Raw genomic sequence first — 23,523 nt, 5'->3', positions numbered from 1 at the left:
AAAAAAATAAAGCCATATAAGTGGGCGAAACAATTTTTGAGAAATCAATTATACCAACAGTCACGAGAATGATATTACATAAAACCAGTTTAAAGTTCAGTGGTCCCGCAATGACCTTGACGTTATTAATGCTCATATTTTAAAAAGAAAGTGAAATTCAAGGCTAGATAATTCACACTCGCAAAACTTTTCTCAGAAAAATCACTTTTTTTTTTATAATAAAAAAGAAACACTTTTTCCTCCTTGCAAAATTTATATCTCAATATAAATAAATTTTTTCCACTATATAATGCAAAAGAGAAGAAAAAAAAATTCCTCAACACGCTATTAATCACAAAGAAAGCAGGAACCAATGCAACCTTGGATTCGACAGGTTGAAGAGAAGAACTCTTCAACGGCTTTGTTACAATTTTTTTTTTTTTTTTTTTTTTGAAACATATCGAAAACCTAGAATTTGACTTCCCACATTACCGTTTCGTGTTTACTGTTAACCTTGACGCAAGCAACTCTCGTAAATTCTCACTTTACGGTGTCTGTAGCACATCCGGGAGCAAAATTCTTTTGTATCACATATGCCCTTTTTATCGGGGGGGTTCATCTTTTGCAGCTCTTCTATTATAAGTGAGCTTTTGCGCATCTAAACATAAACCATCATCACTTCCTGAATATCGAAAGAAAATATCACAAACAAGACCCTCTCCTTTTTTTGCTGATGAGGTAAAAAATCGAAAATTTTAAATTCTTTCGTAATTAGATAATTTTTAGAAGGACATTTACGACCCTGTATTTTAGTTAAAAGAAAGACCTCGATGATCTTGGTGCAAATTAGCGAAGGGATTTTTAAAATATTAGAAACTTATGGTGATGCTTTTCAAGAGGCGCCCTTCGATCTTCAGCGCTGCCGAAGAACAATATGTCATCTTTTAGGGCACAACAAAAACTTAAGGGTAATTTTGAAAACACTCCAACACGTTTTATTTGTTAATAAAAATCATTTACTTACTTATATTATTGAAAGTAATAAATAAATTTATTATTGAAAATAATAAATAAATTTATTATTAAAAATAATAAATAAATGTATTATTACAAATAGTAAATACCTAAATGTATTATTAAAAATAATTCACGCTCATGTAATGATTTTAATATTTAATTATTATCTAAAATTTTACCTGTATTTCATTTTTAAATCAATTATTATTAAAAAATTTTACAATAATTCAATTATTTAAATACAAAAACTAAATAAGTTATTGAATATGTAATTGAATTCTCTAAAAAAAATTCATCAACAAAATTAAAAAAAAAAATTTTTTTTTAAATAAATAAAAAAATAAATAAAATTTTTGAGGAATTCGATTCAAATTGTATTAAAAATAATTTAAATTCCCTGTAAATCCCTGTAAAAAATATTATTTTTAAAAATAATTGAATTATTGAGAAGAAATTTATAAAAAAAATTGTAAATAATTATTTACAAATTTTCCTGTGCAATTTTTATTATTTATAAAAATAATGAAATGTTTGAGTAGAATTTTCTTAAATATTTTTTTAAATAATTGAATTCTTTTGGAAAATTTAAAAAAAATAGTAAAAATTGAAAATCATCGAATTGAGGAAAATTTTTGAAAATAAGGTAAAAATTTTGAAGGTTGTTTTTATATTTTTGAAAATAATTGAACTTTTGTCAAGAATTATATTAATTTTTTTTTTAATAATTGAATTTCTTAGATAAATTCCTCTACAAGAATTAAATTATTTAAATACAAAACTAAATAATTTATTGAATAATAGGTAATTGAATTCTCTTAAAAAATTTTATCAACCAAATTTTTAAATAATTGAAATTCTTTTGACGAATTTAAAAAAATAATTACTTTTTTCGAGGAATTTTATTCAAATTGTATTAAAAAATAATTGAAATTCTGCGACGAGTTTTGTTATCTATGAAAATTTTCTTCCTTTTTGAAAATAATTGAATTTCTGCAAACATTTCTTAAACTTTCATTAATTAACAATAATTGAAATTCGGCAACGAGTTTTATTATTAATGAAAATAATTAAATCCCTGGAAAAATTGTAATTATTTATGAAAATAATTAAATTATATTGAAAAGAAATTTATAAAAAAATTTGTAAATAATTGAATTTCTGTGAAACTTTTATTATTTATAAAAATAATTAAATGTTTGCGTAGAATTTCCTTAAATATTTTTTTAAATAATTGAATTTTTTGGGAAAATTAAAAAAAAATGTAAATATTGAAAATCATCGAATTGAGGAAAATATTTGAACTTTTGCCAAAAATTCTATTAAAATTTTTTAAAATAATTGAATTTCTTAGAAAAATTTTATTATTTATAAAGATAATTGAAATTTTGACGAGAATTTAAAAAAATTTCTAATTTTTTTAAACATAATTGAATTTTTGTGAAAAATTTTCTTCCTTTTTGAAAATAATTGAATTTCTGCAAATATTTGTAATTTCTCCAAAATTCAATTTCTTTAGTGTTTTTAACGAAAATTCTTCTATAAATCCATTATTTTTAATAATTGAATAATTAATAATTAAATATAGGTACTATAATGCTTTTAATATAATAATCAATTACATTTAAAATTTTAATTAAAATTAATTTTTAATTCAGTTTTTATGTTGAATTTCTACGAGAATTCAATTATTTAAAATTAAAAAATAAATTTATTGAATAATTAAATATTTTTTAAAATTAAATTCTCAAAAATTATTTTATCACCAAATCTTTAAATAATTGAATTTATTTGACGAATTTTAATAAAAATTTTATGAGTTTTATGAATAATTTCACTTTACGATCAATTCGATAAAAATTGTATTAAAAATAATTGAAATTCTGCAATGAGTTTTACTATTTATGAAAATAATTGAATTATTGCAAAAGAAATTTATAGAAAATTTGTAAATAATTGAATTTCTGTGAAATTTTTATTATTTCTGATAATAATTAAATAATGTTTACGTTGAATTTTATTCAATATTTTTAAAATAATTGAATTTCACAGACAATTTTATTATTTAAAATTATAATTAAAATTTTGACGAGAATTTATAAAAAATTTTGAATATAATTGAATTTTTGCGAATACAGTAGAAATTTTTTTCAGTGAGAGAATTAAAAAAAAAATTTCCACTATTACATTACCTTTTAATATATCACATTAAGTAATAATTGAAAACAAGCGGATAATATTGAATATTTTTAATTACTCGCCGATATAAAAGAGAGCGGGGTGAAAAAATAATAATAATTAAAATCGAGACGAGCTAATTAGGTTGTAAAGGTACAATATATAAAAATATAAAATTATAAATACATGCAGCAAAGTTGAAGGTGAATTTGAACTTATTTTTGGAGCATAGTAATTAAGGCGTGGCACACTGGCCCACAGTTTGGCCTCTCATGCAAATATAAAAAATATCTACCTGCAATTTTATCAAGAAAGTTTTATATAAGACATTATATTAAGTCACAGAAAAAAATATATATATATATGTATGATAGATCACGATTTTAAAAAAGTGTCTCAATATTCGAAATTCGAATGTCGTCAAAGGTGATTATATGAATGATTTATTAAATCAACATATTATTAATTATTATAATTATATATAATATTATAAAAAAATTCATTAAATTTTCAAATTATTATTTTTCCTATACAATTATTTAATAAAAATAAATAAATAAATAGTAAATAAAAAATAGTTTAATTATAAATAGTATAAATATTGTTTAAATATTTGTACTGTTTAAATTATTTGTAAAAATTAAAAATTTTGTGCAGCAGAAAATAGATTTTTCTACTTTTAATAATATAAAGAAAAAAAATTGAGTTTTCTTTTTAATTTTAAGTTAATTTTCAATTAAATAAATAAATAAAAATTCAAAAGGGAGAGAGATTTAAAAACGAGAAGTTGAAAAAAATTTCAACTACCAGGGAACAATAATTAATTTCAAAAACACCTTGTAAATATGATACAATTTTTTTTTGGAGAAAAGACACGAGTATCATTGTATCTATACTTATATCATCATTTTGTAATGACTGTTATTATATGTGGTAACTTAAAACACATGTCTTCGACCGAAAGCTGAAACAATTTTTGGGTTTAAGAGTTGATAATAATGGGTGTGGCTTAAACGATTATTTCACTTTTCACGAAATGCAACGAGCGATTATTTTTAATCACACTATCAATTGTATTTTAAAACAATTATCGTATTACTTTATTCCGAGAATTTATAAATAGTTCTTTATTTTAAGAGAAAAAATATTTTCAATGTGCAAATATTTTCAATATCAAAGTATTTTCAACGAAAAAGTATTTTTAATATCAAAGTATTTTCAACATAAAAGTAATTTCAATCTAAAAATATTTTCAATTCAAAGTATTTTCAATCTCAAAATATTTTCAATCTAAAAATATTTTTAATTCAAAGTATTGACAATATCAAAGTATTTTTAACAAAAAAGTATTTTCTACACAAAAATATTTTCAATCAAAAAATATTTAAAGTATTTTTAATATCAAAGTATTTTCAATGTAAAAGTATTTTCAATATAAAAATATTTTCAATCTAAAAATTTTTTAATTCAAAGTATTGACAATATCAAAGTATTTTCAACAAAAAAGTATTTGCAATATAAACATATTTTCAATCTAAAAATATTTTCAATTCAAAGTATTTTCAATCTAAAAATATTTTCAAACTAAAAATATTTGCAATATTAAAGTATTGAAAATATCAAAGTATTTTCAACAAAAAAGTATTTTCAATCTCAAAATATTTTCAATCTAAAAATATTTTTAATTCAAAGTATTGACAATATCAAAGTATTTTCAACAAAAAAGTATTTGCAATATAAACATATTTTCAATCTAAAAATATTTTCAATTCAAAGTATTTTCAATCTAAAAATATTTTCAATCTAAAAATATTTTCATACTAAAAATATTTGCAATATTAAAGAATTGAAAATATCAAAGTATTTTCAACAAAAAAGTATTTTCTACATAAAAATAGTTTGAATCTAAAAATATTTATAGCATTTTCAATATGAAAGTATTTTTAACAAAAAAGTATTTTCTACACAAAAATATTTTCAATCTAAAAATATTTTAAATATAAACGTATTTTCAATATAAAAGTGTTTTTAATAAAAAAATATTTTAAATATAAAAGTGTTTTCAATAAAAAATATTTTAAATATAAAAGTATTTGCAATACAAAAAAAAAATAAAAAAACAAACTTGAAAATAATTTCAATTACAAAAAAAGTTCGTATTCTTTAAAAAAAAAACTATCATCCACTCCGGATAAGAAAATATTAAAAATTAAATCAATTTATTTAATAATAATAACAATAACCTAATTATATGCTATTATCTCAACTTGAATTCCAATTACAAGACTAATTATTCACCATACAATTTCCAATGACATTGAAATTTAACAAGGTGTGAAATTTTTTTCACCCTTTAATGATCTTTCTCACTATCAAACAATGCATATCGATGAATTATAAGCTCATTTTAGGATAAATGAATGAAATAAATTAATAACCTGACAGATTGTAATTCCTGTGGGCGTAATCAATTTTAAGTCTCGGAATATAAAAGAATTTGAAAAAATTAAAGTGCCGATTATAAAAGATCAAGGCTTCTTTATTGTGAGTTAATAACCTATCACTTTATATGTATGTGAATTATAGCTTCACCTTATTATTACACATTTTTCAAAACAAGAATTTTTAATTTTTTATAGTATAATATGTAAAGCATAAAATCTAAATTTGATCATTTATTTTATTAGAGAAATAATTATTGTTATTAATATTTATTAGCTTGTTAGTCTGTCAAAATTAATTTATTTGGGTGAAAAAAAAATTTACATTCAGTGTTAGATAATATTGTGTCTAAATATTGTATCTATGTTTTATATCTGTATAATATTATACCTATCTGTATAATTATTATATTTAAATCGTAAATGTAAATTTTTTTTATAAGTTGAATATATTTAAATTTAATTTATAGAAAATTTATTTTCACTTTGTGTTTCTATTTTTGGTTTATTTTTCTATTTTTTGGTTTTTATTTCTATTTTCAATCTCAATTTTTATTTTTTATTTCTTTTTTCAATTTGTACTTATATTTTTATTTTTTATTTCTTCTTTCAATTTGTATTTTTATTTTTATTTTAAACTTTTATTTTTATTCCTTTCTATTTTTTTTGCATTTCTATTTTAATTATCAATTTTTATTTTTATTTTATATTTCTATTATAATTTTATATTTCTACTTTTATTTTATATTTCGATTTTCATTCTCTATTTCTACTTTTAATTTTAATTCTCTTTTTCTATTTTTTTTATTTTCTGCTTCTATTTTTATTTTCATTTTCTTTTTCTATTTTTGTTATTTTCTGTTTCTATTTTTAGTTTCTATTTCTATTTTCAATTAATATTTCTATTAATATTTTCATTTTTTATTTTGATTTTCTTTTCATATTTTCTTTTCCTATTTTTATTTTATATTTTCAGTTTCATTTTTTTTAGTTTTATTTACATGTTCTATTTTTATTGTCTTTTTCTATTTTTATTTTAATTTTCTATTTATATTTTCATTTTATATTTTTATTTCCATTTTCTATTTTGATTTTGATTTTCTTTTACTTATTTTCATTTTCTTTTTTTAGTTCTATTTACATTTTCTACTTCTATTTTTAATGTCTTTTTCTATTGTTAGTTTCATTTTCTTTTTCTATTTTTATTTTCTATTTCTATTTTCAATTAATATTTCTATTTATATTTTTATTTTATATTTCCATTTCCTATTTTGATTTTGATTTTCTTTTCCTATTTTCATTTTATATTTTTATTTTCATTTTTTTTACTTTTATTTGCATTTCCTATTTCTATTTTTATTGTCTTTTTCTATTTTTATTTTCATTTTCTTTTTCTATTTATATTTTCATTTCCTATTTTTATTTCCATTTTCTATTATGATTTTGATTTTCTTTTTCCATTTTCCTTTTCTATTTTTATTTTCATTTTCTATTTATATTTTAATTTTCTATTTTTGTTTCAATTTTCTATTTTGATTTTGATTTTCTATTTTTATTTTCATTTTCTTTTTTTAGTTTTATTTTCATTTTCTACGTATACTTTTATTTCTATTTTTACTGTCTTTTTCTATTTTTAGTTTCATTTTCTTTTTCATCTTATATTTCCATTTTCTATTTTGATTTTCTTTTCCTATTTTCATTTTTTATTTTTAGTTTCATTTTTTTTTAGTTTTATTTGCATTTCCTATTTCTATTTTTATTGTTTTTTTCTATTTTTATTTTCATTTTCTATTTCTATTTTTATTTTTATTTTCATTTTCTATATTTATTTTCTTTTTCTATTTATATTTTTATTTTCATTTCCTTTTTTCTATTTTAATTTCCTATTTTTTTATTTCTATTTCTATTTTTATTTTCTTTTTTTTATTATTCATAAAATTTAAATCTAACATAAATATATAATTTATAATTCTGTTGCTTCTTAGCTACCTCTCTCAAGACCGCATCACAAATAAATTACAATTTTTTATTATTTTTTTTTAATTTAATAAATTTTATTTTAAATTGAATTTAAAATTTATTTAAAACACAAAATAATGAAATTATAATTTTCCCAGAGCAATATAAATAGAATACAAATGATCTCGAGAGTCGATGAACGGGTGACCTTATGGGATGTTCCTGAACTTGCATTGTCGACTAATTTTGAAATATCTACATATACAAAATGAATTTTATTATACGTTTATGCCCTAAGGTGAAACGATGAGATTATGTAAGAAAAAATGGTCCAAATAGTGACATTGGATGAGGTTCTCGATTTTTTTTTTTGCATTTTATGCAAGGGTCTCTCTCAAAGGATTATATTCCGTACGCAGTGAAAGTTGAAATTATATTTTTTTTTTGCCTCTCAGCGAAAAGAAGTTTTGGCGCATATCAGTGACCAGAGTTTGGCAAAGGAAGGGAAATATTTTTGCCACAACCCACTGAGCATTACATCATGAAACTATACATTTTAAGAAAACCAATTCAATGCATTTGCGATGCGACGTGTGATGCGTTGGGCTTCGCTTCGTATAAATACCGTTTCACCCCATTTGGTACTCAGTATCACACGATTCACCAGTCTCTCAACAAGTACCATGGCTTTTCAAGTAAGGGCAAAAAATAAATTTTCGATAGTAAATTAAATAATAAATGGGAAAAAAGGAAAAGAATAAATAAAGTTAATTTGGAAAAAGTAAAAGAATAATAAATAAAAGAAAAGAATCAATAAAGTAAATTTGAGAAAAATAATAAATTAAATAAGAATAATAAATAAAGTAATAAATAAAAGAAAAAATAAAATAATAAAGAAAATAAATAAAAATATAATAAATAAAAGAAATATAAAAAATAATAACTGTTTTTTTGTGTTGAATATAATTAAATAATTAAGCATGTGAATTGTTAGAAAAACAATTCGATTGGATTCTTACTTTTTGAGGTTCAAAAAAAAAGAATAATTTTTTTTTATTTTATTTGGATTTTTATTTCATTTAGCAATTTTATTTTTCTATTTTATTTATGAATTTTTATTTAATTTAATAATTCTACTTTATTTGAATTTTTATTAAATTTAATAATCTATTTTTTCTTATTTATTTGCATTTTTATTTTAATGTAATAAAATTTTTTTAAACATTTATTTAAAAAAATAGTCTTTTGTTTGATTAAAAACAAATCATTTTATTTAAATTTCATTTTTTTATTTTATTTGAATTTTTATCAAATTTAATAATTTTATTTTTTCTTATCAATTTGCATTTTTATTTTAATTTAATAAAATATTTTTAAAAATTTAGATAAAAATTAGTTTTTTGTTTTTTTTAATAAAAAAGTTTAAAAAATTATTTTTTTGTTCAAAATTAATAGATTTATTTTAATTTATATTTTTGTTATATCTACATATTCTATTCATTTTACTTTGTTACAATTTTACTTGACCAACTAATTTTTGAAAGTTCACCAGCAAAAGAATTTTGAAATGTAAAATACCTAATTAATAATAATTTTAAAAAAATAATACAAATTTTATGTTTTTAATTCCTAATTTAATTTTTATTTATCATATTAATTCTAATAATTTTATAACGTTTTTTTCATTATTATTTGCTACATTTTACAAAAAAGAAATTAAATTTGAATATAATTTTTATTGGCCGTTTTATATAAAATTGAAACTTTAAATTTTGTTTTGATAAATTTTCAAAATAATTTTTTTAACTCTAATGTAATTTTTATTTATTTTTAAAATTTTATTGTAATTTTGATTTTTTCTAAATATTAATTACAATTTTTATTTATTGTTTTAATTTTTGCTTTACTTTACATAAAAGGAATATAATTGAAAATTAAATAGAATTTTTAGTTTTCTTTTTAGTTTAGTTTTTATTTAGAATAAAAATATTTATTCAAAATGTAAACTTTGTTTTGATGATTTTGAAAATTGTTTTTTTAATTCAAATTTAATTTCTATTTATTTTCTAAATTCTGATTTAATTTTTACTTATTTTCTAAATTTTGATTTGGTTTTTACTTAATTTCTAAATTCTTATTTAATTTTTACTTAGTTTTCTAAATTTTGAATTGGTTTTTACTTTTTTTTAAAATTCTGATTTAAATTTCTATTTATTTTCTAAATTCTAATTTAATCTTTACTTATTTTCTAAATTCTGATTTAATTTTTACTTCGTTTCTAAATTTTGATTCGGTTTTTACTTATTTCCAAAATTCTGATTTAATTATTACTTATTTTTAATTTAATTTTTAAATTTTGATTTAATTTTTACTTATTTCCAAAATTCTGATTAAATGTCTAAATTCAAATTTAATTATTACTTATTTTCTAAATTTTAATTTAATTTCTAAATTTTGATTTGGTTTTTACTTAATATCTAAATTCTGATTTAATTTTTACTTAGTTTTCTAAATTTTGATTTGGTTTTTACTTTTTTCCAAAATTCTGATTTAATTTCTATTTATTTTTAAATTCTAATTTAATTTTTACTTATTTTCTAAATTCTGATTTAATTTTTACTTAGTTTTTAAATTTTTATTTTTACTTTTTTCCAAAATTCTGATTTAATTTCTAAATTCAAATTTCATTTCTATTTATTTTCTAAATTGTGATTTAATTTTTACTTAGTTTCCAAATTTTGACTTGGTTTTTACTTATTTCCAAAATCTGATTTAATTTCTATTCATTTTCTAAATTCTAATTTAATTTTTACTTATTTTCTAAATTCTGAATTTAATTTTTACTTAGTTTTTAAATTTTGATTTTTTCTTATTTCTAAAATTCTGATTTAATTTCTAAATTCTAATTTAATTTTTACTTATTTTCTAAATTCTGAATTTAATTTTTACTTAGTTATTAAATTTTGATTTTTTCTTATTTCCAAAATTTTGATTTAATTTCTAAATTCAAATTTAATTTTTATTTATTTTCTAAATTGTGATTTAATTTTTACTTATTTTTTAAATTTTAATTTTATTTCTAAATTTTTATTTGGTTTTTACTTATTTTTTAAATTCTAATTTAATTTTGAAGATGTGGGTGGTTAAAGTACTGTCTACAATAAGAGGAAAAACTTACGCTAATGTAGAAGGGGAGGGGGGTTAAAATTCCAAGAAGGAGCTATGTAGTTTCTGACCGCCCCCTTATTTTCTAAATTCAATTATAATTTCTATTTATTAATGAATTAATTTTCTATTTTTCCGAATTCTAATTTAAATTTCCAAAAATTCCAGTTCATCGTCCTAGCAGCGTTAGTCGCAGCTGCAAATGCCGGAGCAATTGGAGCCCCCCTGGCCTACGGGGCCCCCGCATTAATAGCAAAACCCGTTGACGCTGACTTTGACCCCCATCCACAATACAGTTTCGCCTACGACGTTCAAGACTCACTCACCGGCGATTTTAAAAGTCAACACGAGACTCGCAATGGAGATATGGTACAGGGAAGTTACTCTCTTTTGGAATCTGACGGAACCAGAAGAATAGTCGACTACACGGCTGACGATCACAATGGATTCAATGCAGTGGTCCGCAAGGAGGGCGCTATCGCTAAAATAGCCGCACCAATTATCGCTGCGGCGCCAGCGAAAATCGCCTACGCACCACAGGCGCACTACAGTTACGCGCAGCCAATTGTCGCTGCGCCTGCGCACGTCTCGTACGCGCAACCAATTGCCAAACTCTCGCCCGCGACTGCGCACATCACTTACGCTCAGCCCATCGCTAAATACGAGCCAGCGCTCACCTATGGCCCACCTGTCGCTAAAATTCCAGCGGCGCACGCTCCCGTTTTGACTGCAGGCAAATACGCCGGTCCACTCTCATACATTGCGCACGTAACTTATACTTCTCCTTATATTTCGTACGCTCACTAATTTTTTTTTGATTTTCTTCTCTTAACACGCGAGCAAAGTATTTTTTAACATTTGCTTTTCGTTACAATTTTTTTTTAATTCCTTTTTGTAAAAAAACAATTTTTTTTAAACTTATTTTTTACGAAATATTTTCAATATTTTCCTTCTGGTACAAAATCATTTTTTTATACTTCCCTTTTGTTACAAAATAACTTTTTTACTTTTGTAACTGATAGCTTTATAAAAATTTTGAAATTCAATTTTTTTCGAGATTTGTGAATATTTTTTTGTATTGATTGAAAGTTTATTTTATTTTCTTAAAGTACTTTTTAATTGAAGAATAGTATTCCTATTTCTTGAAAGTATTTTTGAATTGGAGAATACTTTTTCTATTTTTCGAAAGTATTTTTGAATAGAAAATACGTTTTTCTATTTTTCGAAAGTATTTTCAAATTCGAGAATACTTTTACAATTTTTTAAAATTACATTGTAATTCAATAATAATTTTTTTATTTCTCGAAAGTATTTTTGAAATAGAGAATACATTTCTAATTTTTTGAAATTACTTTGTAATTCAAGAATAGTTTTTCTAATTTTCGAAAGTATTTTTTAGTTAAAAAATGTTTTTCTCATTCTTGAAAATATTTTATAATTAAAAAATACATTTTCTATTTTTCGAAAGAATTTTTTAATTGAAAAATACGTTTTCTACATTTTAAAAGTATTTTTGAATTGAAGAACAGTTTTTCTATTTTTCGAGAGTATTTTTTAATTAAAAAGCAGTGTTTCTATTTTTTGAAAGTATTTTTAAATTAAAAAATACGTTTTCTACTTTTAAAAAGTATTTTTGAATTGAAGAACAGTTTTTCTATTTTTCGAGAGTACTTTTTAATTAAAAAGCAGTGTTTCTATTTTTCGAAAGTATTTTTAAATTAAGAAATACTTTTTCTATTTTTTAAAAGTACTTTGCAATTCAAGAATAGTTATTCTATATTTCGAAAGAATTTTTAAATTGAAAAATACTTTTTCTATTTTTTAAAAGTACTTTGTCATTCAAGAATAGTGTTTTCATTCTTGGAAATTATTTTTTAATTAAAAAATACTTTTTTTATTTCTTTAAAGAATTTTTAAATTGAAAAATACATTTTCTACTTTTTAAAAGTATTTTTGAATTGAAGAACAGCTTTTCTATTTTTCGAGAGTATTTTTAAATTGAAGAACAGTGTTTTTATTTTTCGGAAACATTTTTTAATTGAAAAATACTTTTTCTATTTTTTGAAAGTACTTTGTAAATCAAGAATACTCTTTCTATTTTTGAAAAGTAATTTTTAATTTAAGAACATTTTTTTTTATCGAAGAACAATTTTTTTATTGCAAAAAATTTTTTTATTCCATTTTTTTCTTTAGAAAAAATTAAAAATATTTTCTCCAGAATGTGCGCTCGAAAAATAATGCTAGAAGCGAAAAAGTACTTTTTTCCACTGTTCGTCTAAGGGATGCTGGGAATTAGATTACTATTATCAGAATATTGTATAATCAAGAGAAAATAATTTCTAATATTCAGTGGAATAAATATTAGAAATTATTTTCCAAATTTCTTCTTTACCGCAGGAAATTATTTTGCAACTTGCAAATTATATTCAGAAGCTTTAATTTTTTATTCATAAAAAACCTTGGTGCAAAATTATTTCCTGCAAAGATGTCCTGCTCAAATATTTTTTTTTTTTTGTTAGTCGAGGAATTTGTGCCGTTTCATATAAGACTGATCAATTCTTACGGTCACTTTGCTAACGAATTGAATTTTAAACTTGTGATTCATATAATCATTTTTGCATTAAAATACTTGAAAATCATGAAATTTTTCATTGAAGTAGAAATTCAACCGGAAATTCGATGTTTATCGTCTTTTACCCATTTTTCTACTTACTAGTAATTCATTTTAAATAAACTCTAAATTTGAATTAGTAAAAATGTAAATTACTAATTTGAATTAGTGACTGAATTTTTTCTAAATTCGGTTTAATTTTTGTAAATAATCAGAAAAATAAATTATAGCAGTAATATTTTTTAAAAATTGTACATGTAATTTGCAATTTTGTATTTTTCTAATTTTTAATTTTCTAATTGTGTACTTTTGTAATTTTTAATTTCGTCTAATTTTACATTTTTGTAATTTTTAATTTCGTAATTTTGAATTTTTACAATTTTGTAAATTTGGAATTTTACAATTTTGTAAATTTGGATTTTTACAATTTTGTAAATTTGAATTTTTGCATTTTTGCAATTTTTAATTTCGCAATTTTGCATAAATTTTATTTTTATAATTTCCCTCCCCAAAAAAAAAATTAATTGTAATTAAAAATAGACATCGACCTGCCCGAATGTTGACTGCGGAACTCGGATTGTAATGAGAGGAGAGAGAAAAAAAAAGAGAGAGAGAGAGATGAGTCGCGATACATTTACTTTCATTGTAATGATTCACACGGAACAGAAGTTTAACGGTGAAGGTCAGACAGGTATCGCTTTCATAACAATGTCGTCTTCGAAATCTGGGTCGTTCAAAGAGGTTACCTCTTCTTCACAATTTTAAAATCTTATACATTACAAAAAAAAAAAAAAAATAGTCATAGATATATTTACTTTTTAATTAAACGTCTATTTTTTAATTACGCACGCATTTTTAAATAAAAAACATCGTCAATATATTGTATTCCTAAAACATGACCACAAGTCACAAATAAATGTTTCTCAATTTAAGAAAACAATTTGTTATTTTTTCCACCATTCCAAATAATCTCCTTTTTTCTCCAGTCAACAAATTAGAAAAATTATTTATTTAACTAATAATTAATAATCCAAAAATATTGAATTAATAATTAATTAATTAAGTATTAACTATTTGTTTATACTCAGGAGTTATAAATAAGTAAACAGTTATTTATTATTTTTTGTTTTAAATTCAAAATCCTGTGTTCGAATAAAAATTATTTATAAATGAATAAAATAATAAATAAATAAATTATAATTGAAGAAAAGATCTTAAAATATTGTTTGGCAATAAACAATTAATCTTAAAACAATATTTTAAGATCTTTTATTTAATTATAATTGAGTAGATTCAAAAAAACGAAAAATCCGTTAAATTAATTTAATTTAAATTAAATTAAATTAAATTATTAATATTTATAAATATTTATAAATATATTTAAAAGCAAACAGTAATAGAGAATAGTTAATAGTTAATAAATAGTGAATACTTAATTTAAAATAATTAATAAATAAAATAGATATATAAATAATAATATAATAAATATACCTATAAATAAAATTATTTAAAAAATACATTATTTTAAAAATTTATAAAAATGAAATAAATAAATTTAATGTAATAGTTCATTTATTTCTTGAAACTTTGAAGGACAATAATTTGCAAAAATGTATTATGTCACTGGCATAAAGACAAGTTATAATAATTTTTTTTCTGATCTACTTTTCGAAAAAAGTAAAACTTGAACAATCAAGAAGAAATTTCACGCGCATTTAACGAGTTCAGTTTGCAAATCTTCACTTATGATCTGCTTTATTTTTCCCTCAAAATAAAGACGTAATAAATTACAAAATAATAAACAAATTAAAAAGATTAAAAAACTTTCGAAAAAAATATTTTTATTATTATTAAATAATAATAATAATAGCAACAATAATAATATAATAATAACAATAATATGATATATTTGAATTCAAATAGAATTAAAGAAATAATTTTTCTATTTTTAAAGAAGAAGATTTCTTTGAAAGAAAAAAATTTCGTTGAAAAATAATTATTATTATTATTATCATCACCATTATTGTTATTATTATTATTATTATTATTATTATTATTATTATAACAAATAATTAAATTTAAAAAAAGGGTTGACAAATGAGGTGAATTTCTTTTCCAAACACGTTTCTATAATGTAAGCGTTCAGTGAATGACAATTTTATGAGTATCTATTTAACATTATAATGAGGATTAGAAGATTATCATTATAATGTTAACAATTTATGTTGAACTACGTTCTTTACGTTTTTTTTACGATTTTATTATTATATTGAAAAAAGGAAAAAAAATATATTGAAAAAAGAAGAATAAAAGCGAAAAACGAACATACGTTGGTTTAGTAAAGTTTATAGATACATTCTAAGTAGTATAACTCGACAATAGTCAGACATTCCGCTCTTTCTATTGCTAATTTACTCTTTTGCTGTTACCTACTGTCATAAATTTCTTGTAAAACCCTGCAATTATTTTCATTGATTAAACTAAAATTTTCATTTATTTAGATATATAGATATTTCCTTCATTTTTACTATTTAAAATAGTAGTAAATAAATAAAAAATCATTATTTTTACTATTGTAAAATTTTTTTTGTACAACAAATTTTTTAGTTAAAATACTAATGTATTTTTACTATTTTGTAAAATTGTTTTTGTACAAAAAAAATTTGTAGTAAAAATACTAACGTATTTTATAAAATTGTTATAAAAATTGTTTTTGTACAAAAAATTTTGTAATAAAAATACTAATGTATTTTATAAAATTGTTATAAACTGTTATAAAAATGGTTTTTGTACAAAACAATTTAAAGTAAAAATACTAATGTATTTTTTGGTACAACGAATAAAAAAAAACTCGGTACATATATAAAAGTGCAAGTATCGTAGAATTTAAATTGATTAGGCAGGACACGTAGCCGAAGGTCGTTTTATTACGAGTTTTATTTACGCATTGTTCTTTCGTAAACAAGACAAGCCTAACGGATTATGTAACGGATAACGACGCGGTGAATCGTCTAGAATAACAAAAAAAGAAAAAAAAAGAAGAAAAAAATGTTATGCATTCACTTGACATTGGACTTTTACTTATTACACGTACTCGAGTAGCATCTGTGTCGACGCATCGCATCGACTGTCATTTTTGTATGCGAGGTGTCAACACACACTTCGCTTTATTTTCATAACAAAAAAAAAAAGAAGACAAATGAGAAAATCACCAAATCAACCAAACTTTATTTTTATTAAAAATAGTTTTTTTTGCATTTTTTACATTGACATTTTTTTGATAATATAAATTGTATAAATTAACGTAATTTTTTTTTTTTTGCTGATGGTAGAAAATAGATTGATCCCCCTCCCCCCTTGAAATGTAAGGTATTTTTTGAACGGCCCTAAAAATCACCCTCCAGATAAAAAATGTTTCTTATTTTTTCTTTACTATTTTTTTGTTGTTATTTTTCGTTATTTGTTCAGTATTTTAATTAATATTTGTATCCAGCAGCAGCTAAACTTAATGGTGCAACTAAACTTGCAATTTTGTCATCTTGATTATTAGTTGAAATATCAGATTTTTTCTCCAAAAATAAACCAGAAGGGAGTGTTTCTAAAATTACAGGGGATGATGCAATTGTTTTTGTAAACACTGGAACTGTTTGTCGACCAACTGGAGCAACTGAGACTAATCTTGCAACTGGTAACGTTTTAGTGATAACAGTAGCAATCGGAACTGTTTTTTCAATAACTGGAACAGCCTCTTGGTTCAGAATTGTAAATCCATTGATGTTATTTACATTTTCCACCACATATCTATTCTGGATGTTAGCATTTCGAATCTCGAATTCTGATTTTCTATTTCCTGTCACAACATCTTGAGTGTCGTAAGCAATTATGTATTGTGATGCAGGGTCGAAATTTTCAATTTTTGCCAACACTGGTATGCCTGATGTTAGTATTGCTCCTTCGATTGCTGTCATCGACAGAGAAGCGAGAATAAAAATCTGCAAGAAATTTTCAGTTTTGAATTTTTTTTTTACATTTTGAAATTTAATCTCTCGAATTTAATAAAGAAACAAACAAAAAATTTAGTGGAAGCATCTAGAAAATTAATTTCTCGAGAATTTAATAAAGAGCAAAAGCAACAAAAATTTAGTTGATGCATCTCGAATATTGTTACTGTAATTTCTTCAAAATTAATTTCATCATTTCAATTCAATTATTATTTTCCACAATTTTCAAATAATTTTCTTCTTTAAATCAATTACTTTAATTATTATTCATTTAAATTTTTTCAAAAAAAAAAAAAATAATTCTACAGAATTGTTAGCTAAATGTACGAAAAATAATAATTGAATTCTACGAGAATTCAATTATTTAAATACAAAAATAAATAATTTATTCGATAATTGAATGTTTCTTAAAATTTAATTTTTACACGAAGAATTTTATTAACAACTTTTGGAAATTTTTAATTTCTTTTAAGGAATTTAATTAAAATTTTACTGAAATCTATTAATTAAAGAATTTTTTAACAATTTTTGAAAATAATAAATTGAAAATAATTGAAAACTTTTTAAAGAATATTTTTTACACTTCCAAAAACAATTAAATTTATGCGAAGAAGTTTATTAAATTTTCTTTAAATAATTGAAATTTTGACAAAAATTTTATTAAAATTTTTGAAAATAATTTAATTCTTGAGACGAATTTCGCTATCTATTTATCAAAATAATTTAATTCTTGACGAGAATTTTTACAAAATTTTGAAAATAATTTAATTTTTGCAAAGTATTTTATTAAAGATTTAAAGAATTTCATTAAAATTCCTTAGAATAATTGATTTTATTGAAAAGAATTTTGTTTTTTATCAAACTAAATTGAATTCTTTTGTAGAATTACTTCAAAAATTTTTTGAAAATAAGTTATTTTCAGCGACGAATTAAAAATATTTGAATTATAACAACGAATTTTATTATTTTATTGAATAATTAAATGTTTCTTAAAATTGAATTCTTTCCTCAAGTTTGAATAAAATTTTTAATAATAATTGCATTTTTCAAGGAATTTATTTAAAAATGCGTTAGAAACATTTAGAATTCTGCGATGAAAATAATTGAATTCCTAAATGGAATTTTTTTATTTATGACAATAATTGAATGTTTTCGTAAAATTGTATCAAAAATTTTTTCCAATAATTAAATCTTTTTAAAAATTTTATCAAAATAGTAAATATTGACAATTACTTAATTATTTTAATTGCGAAAAAGTTTTGAAAATAATTGAAATTTTGAAAAGAATTTTATTTTTGAATTTTTGAAAATAATTGATTTTTTGGCGAAAAATTTTGCCATATTTGTAAAGATAATTGAATTCTTGACGGAGATATTCGTGAAAATTTTTGAAAATAATTGAATTTCTTCGAAGAATTTTATTACTTTTGAAAATAATTGGATTCTTTCGATGAATATTGTTATTTATGGCAATAATTGAATTTTGTAAAGAATTTTATTAAAATTCCTAAAAATAATTGAATTTCTGTGAAGAATTTTGTTATATTTATTAAGATAATTGCGTTAAAATTAAAACTTTTGTAGGTAATAATTAAATAATATTTTAAAATTCATTTTTTGTCACAAATAGAATTTTTTTTTTGAAGATTTTATACTAGAATTAGTGGTAGTTTCATAGTTTATGAGGCAAACAAAAAAGACACCAAAAATTCGGAATTTTCTTATGAATTCTAAAAATTCAATTTTTTCCAGTACTTTTAATAAAAATCCCTGACTTTTCCCTGATTTCCCTGATCAATTCTACTTTCCCAAAACTTTCTCCTGAATTCCCTGACTTTTGGCAACTCTTTAAAAGTACCAACAAAAATTTAGTGGATATTTCACAGAAATTAATTGACAATAAAAAAATATTAGCAAAAACTTATCAACACTGAAGACAAATATTTTCCTTGAAACCAACTACAGATTTAAGATTGAACGAAAATTTTGTAATTGAACGAATACTTTGTGATTGAACTAAAGATTTAATTCTATTGTGTTGCACAAGTATTAAATTGATTTTTGATGGTATTGTTAAATAATTTTTGTCCCCTTCTCAATAAATGATAATTCACTAAATTTACACAAACACACACACACACCTTGAGGTCCATTTTGCGAAAGAATAAATTCAGAAGTTTGCAATGACTAATCAGTTTTTAAAGTGAAGTTCAAATTTATATGTTTCGACCCCTCCATAAAAAAATTTGATGCTCACATACGTGAGGATCCCTAATTTGCTATTGAGCGTTAAGCAACAATTCCATTAGTATTTCAAATACAGAGGACCCATGATTTCGCATACTAATGCTTGATAAATTCAATTAAGAGCGATACTATACTCAGATAAATAAATTTGTCTCGTCAACCCGCGTGTGTTCTGAATAAAATTCTTCTTTTTCCTTGCACAGATTTTTTTTCGTATTATTATACAGAAAAGTATACTTTTCTGAATTTTTCACTTTTCACTCTTTTTACTTCCTCATAGAGGAAGTATTGTTTCATATTTTATTTCTCTGGTATCTTTCTACTGCATAATGGAAAAATGTACAGAATGCAGAAAATTATATCAAGTGCGAAAAGAAGACTTTTTTTGATGAGTTTGCCAGTTGTTGCTTCAGCAACAACTGACAAACTCATCAAAAAAACCTAATTTACTTTTTTAATATTACATTATTTGTATTATATTTTCTACTATGAAATACTGTTGTACTATATATTATCCTCTATTATTATTATAGTCGACTGTTGTCTGTTTGTTCCCTAAAAAAAGAAGATTGTTGTATACGCTGTCTAGCAGCCGTGTGTGCAATAAAATAACCAGAAAATATGATGTTTTTGAGCAACTAAATTTTATGGAATTGAGTAGGCACATAAAATTTCAAGAAATTCTCGCGCCGTCAGCGTTAAAGAATAATGTGAATATGCGAGAAAATTCTTGTAGGACAGCGCAATTCTTGCGATGGATGACGGGACCGATAAATAACAGGCGCACCGCGTTGTAATCTTGAGGGCACAAACGCGTCTTAATGTCCCGAAAAAAAATCATCAACTTACAACGTCTTTGTTTTTAACGGGTTGGTTGGTTGGTGTGTGCGGGATCCACGAACCAGATTGCTCGTGTGAATTATTCACGTTAGAGAGGCTTTTGTCTCGTTGCCGAGTATACACATAACATACAAGAAAGAGAAGAGAGAGGAAAAAGATCTTTTCTCGATGAACTGGAAAACAAATGAGTCTTGCCTATCTTAATGGACGACCGAGAAACACGCAGCAATGACCCTCGCAATATTTTTCTTTTTTTTCTTTTATTTAAAAATGTGAAATAATCTTCGCTTTTGCCACGAGCTTCAAATCACTTTCGTTGTTATCCTGTTGCATTCTTTGGGGAGGATTTATTTTCTTTGATTATGAAATTGACTTTCTTTTTTGAGAACCGCAAGAATTATACTTTTGTTATTCATGGAAATATTGTTGTTACAGGGTTACCAAAGGTCAGGGATGTCAGGAAATAATAAAATTAAATATTTGTGACAACCCTGATTTAATAGAAAAATTTTAGCCTGTTACACGGAGAGAAAAAAAAGTAAGCGGCTCTACCTGTCGGTAGAGCGGTTGCGTTAAATGCGAAACAGCCGTTCAACTTGAGGTTAAGCACGCTGCTTACTCTCGAGGGGAGAACGGTTCTCCTTTTTGGGAAAAGCGGGTACACTTTTTGGAAAGTAAGCGGCTCTATTTGTGTGGAGAAGAGAACCGATACTCCTCAAAAAGTATAACCTTTCGACGTTTGCGGCGCAACTGCTGCGCTTTATAAAGGGAAAACAGCGCTCTCTTGCCAAATCAAACGGCTCACTTTTTTTTCTCTCCGTGTAGTATAACATTGAAAGAAAAATAGTTTATAGATTGATAATTGAAAACCAAGTTAAAGAACAATTGGTAAAAAAGCAATTTTGCCAATGTTTTTACCAGAGTATTGGAAATTCCTCACTGTCGACTCATCCGAAGAATTGTGAAACGTCCTTGGAAAATACGTTGAATTCGCGTTTTAACCTTCATCCTAGTCTTGTCAGGTGCGACCTTAGTCAGGTCACCCTCACTAATGGCACATCGAGTGCGCAACGAGAAATTGCAATCTATTCGCTAATAAAGTGGGAGTTGTAATGGCTCTCAAAGAAATTGTGACATCCTCGCCCAATATAAGCACCGCAGTCTGAAAGCTATTCATCACAGTGTCTTCTTCTATTCACAAAGTCAGCACAACAGTAACCAAAAAAATCGCGAAAATGGCTTCTAAGGTGCGTGCATTATTTTCTTAAATCCCAGTGAAAAAAAAACCCCAAAGGATAAAGTGTTCCAAATCTCTAAAAGAGTTTGCAGAAATGGAATTTTAAGACTTGCTGCAAGTTTAAATGCTCTGGGGGAAACACCAGAAAATCTAACTTTCATCTTTGAAAATAGTCTTGTATTCAAATCAAGTTTCTTATATTTTTGAATTTTGCTTTTGATTCCGTTTCTTTTAATGATTCTGGTTTTTAAATATATACTAATTTAATGTTCTGGTTTTTAAATTTAGTAATTTAATCCTCTGCTGATGGTAACTTATCTGAACTCTATCGTCATAGAACGTAACTCCCATGGTCCCCAACAGGTTAATGCTAATGCACAGAAAAAACGATAATCTAATTTTAAGAAGCGCTACTTAAATAGGAGCCAAGAATATTCCCTACTTAAATTAAGTGGCCCCACTTAATTTAAGTAGGGGAAATTCTTGGCTCCTATTTAAGTAGGCGCTTCTTAAAATTAGATTATCGTTTTTTTCGTGTGACCATTATAATGGTCAATGATAATAGGGTCAATAATGTAATGGTCAACAATAATAGTCATTAGCATCAGCAGAGGATCAAAAGCTAGAAGCCAAAAAAAAAACACCATCGACTGCAATCGCCAGATCGACTAATACCCTAATCGTCAACTTTCAGAGTACGTCCCTCTTGTGCGCAATGATGGCGATAATCGCCATCGAGGCAAAAGTGGTACCAGTGGCTCAAGTGGCCCCAGCAGCACCCGTACTGGCAAGGATTGAGAATCTGGACGCAGTGCCGCAGTACACCTTCGCCTACGACGTCCAGGACCCAACGACCGGCGACTCCAAGGCTCAATTCGAAACCCGAAGTGGAGACATCGTCCAGGGCAGTTACAGTCTTATTGAAAGCGACGGTACCCGGAGGATAGTGGACTACACGAGCGATCCAGTAAATGGGTTCAACGCTGTCGTCAACCGAGAGCCAGCTGTCGCCGTCGCTCCAGTTGCCGTTCCAGCTACAATTGCAGAAAGAGTTGTTGCCTCACCAGTTGCGGTACCAGCTCAAAGGGTCCTAGCTTCAAATGTCGCCGTTCCAGCACAAAGAGTCCTAGCTTCAAATGTCGCCGTTCCAGCACAAACAGTCTTAGCCTCAGCTGTCCAAACTGAAAGATATGTGACTGCACCAGTTGCGGTTCAATCTGGAAGAGTCGTTGCTTCTGCAGTTGAACCTTCGGTGGTTGGTGCCGTTCCAGTTTCTGCTCCCTATGCCGTACCTGCTGCTTATGCATCGCCTGTTAGTTACACCTTGCCAAGAGCTGTTGCTTCTAGATTTACGGTTCCAGTGTCAGCTCCACTTACATACGCGGCTTATACTTTTTAATTAAGTTACTTTAATCGTTGTTGCTTAAAAATTGCCTTAAAGTCGCTTTAAAGTCGCTTTACGATAAAGTTGATTTAAATTGAGAGATGTTTAATTGTTTGCAACTGTTGTGTTGGTACACGATCCCAATTTATGTACATATTATACAAAAACTTTTATTTTTACTATAATAAACTATCGATAATTGAAGAAAAATGTGTGTCTATTTTATTATTGTTTGCGGATGATGTAATTATCATCCGTAATTGTATCAATTAAATTTTTATCACTCTTAGAGCCAGTTTCACCAACTCCGATTAAAAGTTAATCAATGATTAAAGTCAGTTTAACCACTCATGATTGATCGGTTAAGGATTTAAGTTAAGATGATTAACTTTTAATAGGAGTTGGTGAAACTGGCCCTTAATTGTTGATTTAAAAATTAAGTAGCAATTAATTTATCACCATTGGTT

At 23.9% G+C, this 23,523-nt stretch overlaps 3 protein-coding genes across 3 annotated transcripts; 2 read left to right on the top strand and 1 right to left on the bottom strand.

The window, feature by feature from the left end:
• The first annotated feature begins 8,120 nt into the window (after positions 1-8,120).
• LOC122512826 (larval cuticle protein A3A-like) lies at positions 8,121-11,653 on the top strand. Its single transcript, XM_043628906.1, has 2 exons — positions 8,121-8,266; positions 10,905-11,653. Exons 1-2 carry the CDS (start codon positions 8,156-8,158, stop codon positions 11,541-11,543), a joined length of 750 nt encoding a protein of 249 aa, XP_043484841.1. The 5' UTR covers positions 8,121-8,155; the 3' UTR covers positions 11,544-11,653.
• A 4,910-nt stretch (positions 11,654-16,563) lies between these two features.
• On the bottom strand, positions 16,564-19,612 carry LOC122512830. The gene is made up of 2 exons (XM_043628911.1): positions 19,490-19,612; positions 16,564-17,339 (listed from the first exon to the last, which is right to left on the bottom strand). Exons 1-2 carry the CDS (start codon positions 19,499-19,501, stop codon positions 16,824-16,826), a joined length of 528 nt encoding a protein of 175 aa, XP_043484846.1. The 5' UTR covers positions 19,502-19,612; the 3' UTR covers positions 16,564-16,823.
• Positions 19,613-21,274: 1,662 nt separating this feature from the next.
• Positions 21,275-23,261, top strand: LOC122512827 (cuticle protein 19.8-like). The gene is made up of 2 exons (XM_043628907.1): positions 21,275-21,682; positions 22,367-23,261. The coding sequence occupies exons 1-2, from the start codon at positions 21,671-21,673 to the stop codon at positions 23,069-23,071; spliced, it is 717 nt and encodes a 238-aa protein (XP_043484842.1). The 5' UTR covers positions 21,275-21,670; the 3' UTR covers positions 23,072-23,261.
• Positions 23,262-23,523: the final 262 nt, after the last annotated feature.

Source organism: Leptopilina heterotoma, unplaced genomic scaffold (genome assembly GCF_015476425.1).
Source record: "Leptopilina heterotoma isolate Lh14 unplaced genomic scaffold, ASM1547642v1 Lhet_128, whole genome shotgun sequence".
Classification (NCBI taxonomy): Eukaryota; Metazoa; Arthropoda; class Insecta; order Hymenoptera; family Figitidae; genus Leptopilina; species Leptopilina heterotoma.
Note: the sequence above shows the minus strand (reverse complement) of the source record. Positions and strands in the feature narration are given on the sequence as shown.

Coding starts and splice junctions, on each gene's coding strand:
- LOC122512826 (XM_043628906.1), top strand. CDS start 8,156: ATGCGACGTGTGATGCGTTGGGCTTCGCTTCGTATAAATACCGTTTCA. Junction 8,267..10,904: donor CAAGTACCATGGCTTTTCAA/GTAAGGGCAAAA, acceptor CAAAAATTCCAG/TTCATCGTCCTAGCAGCGTT.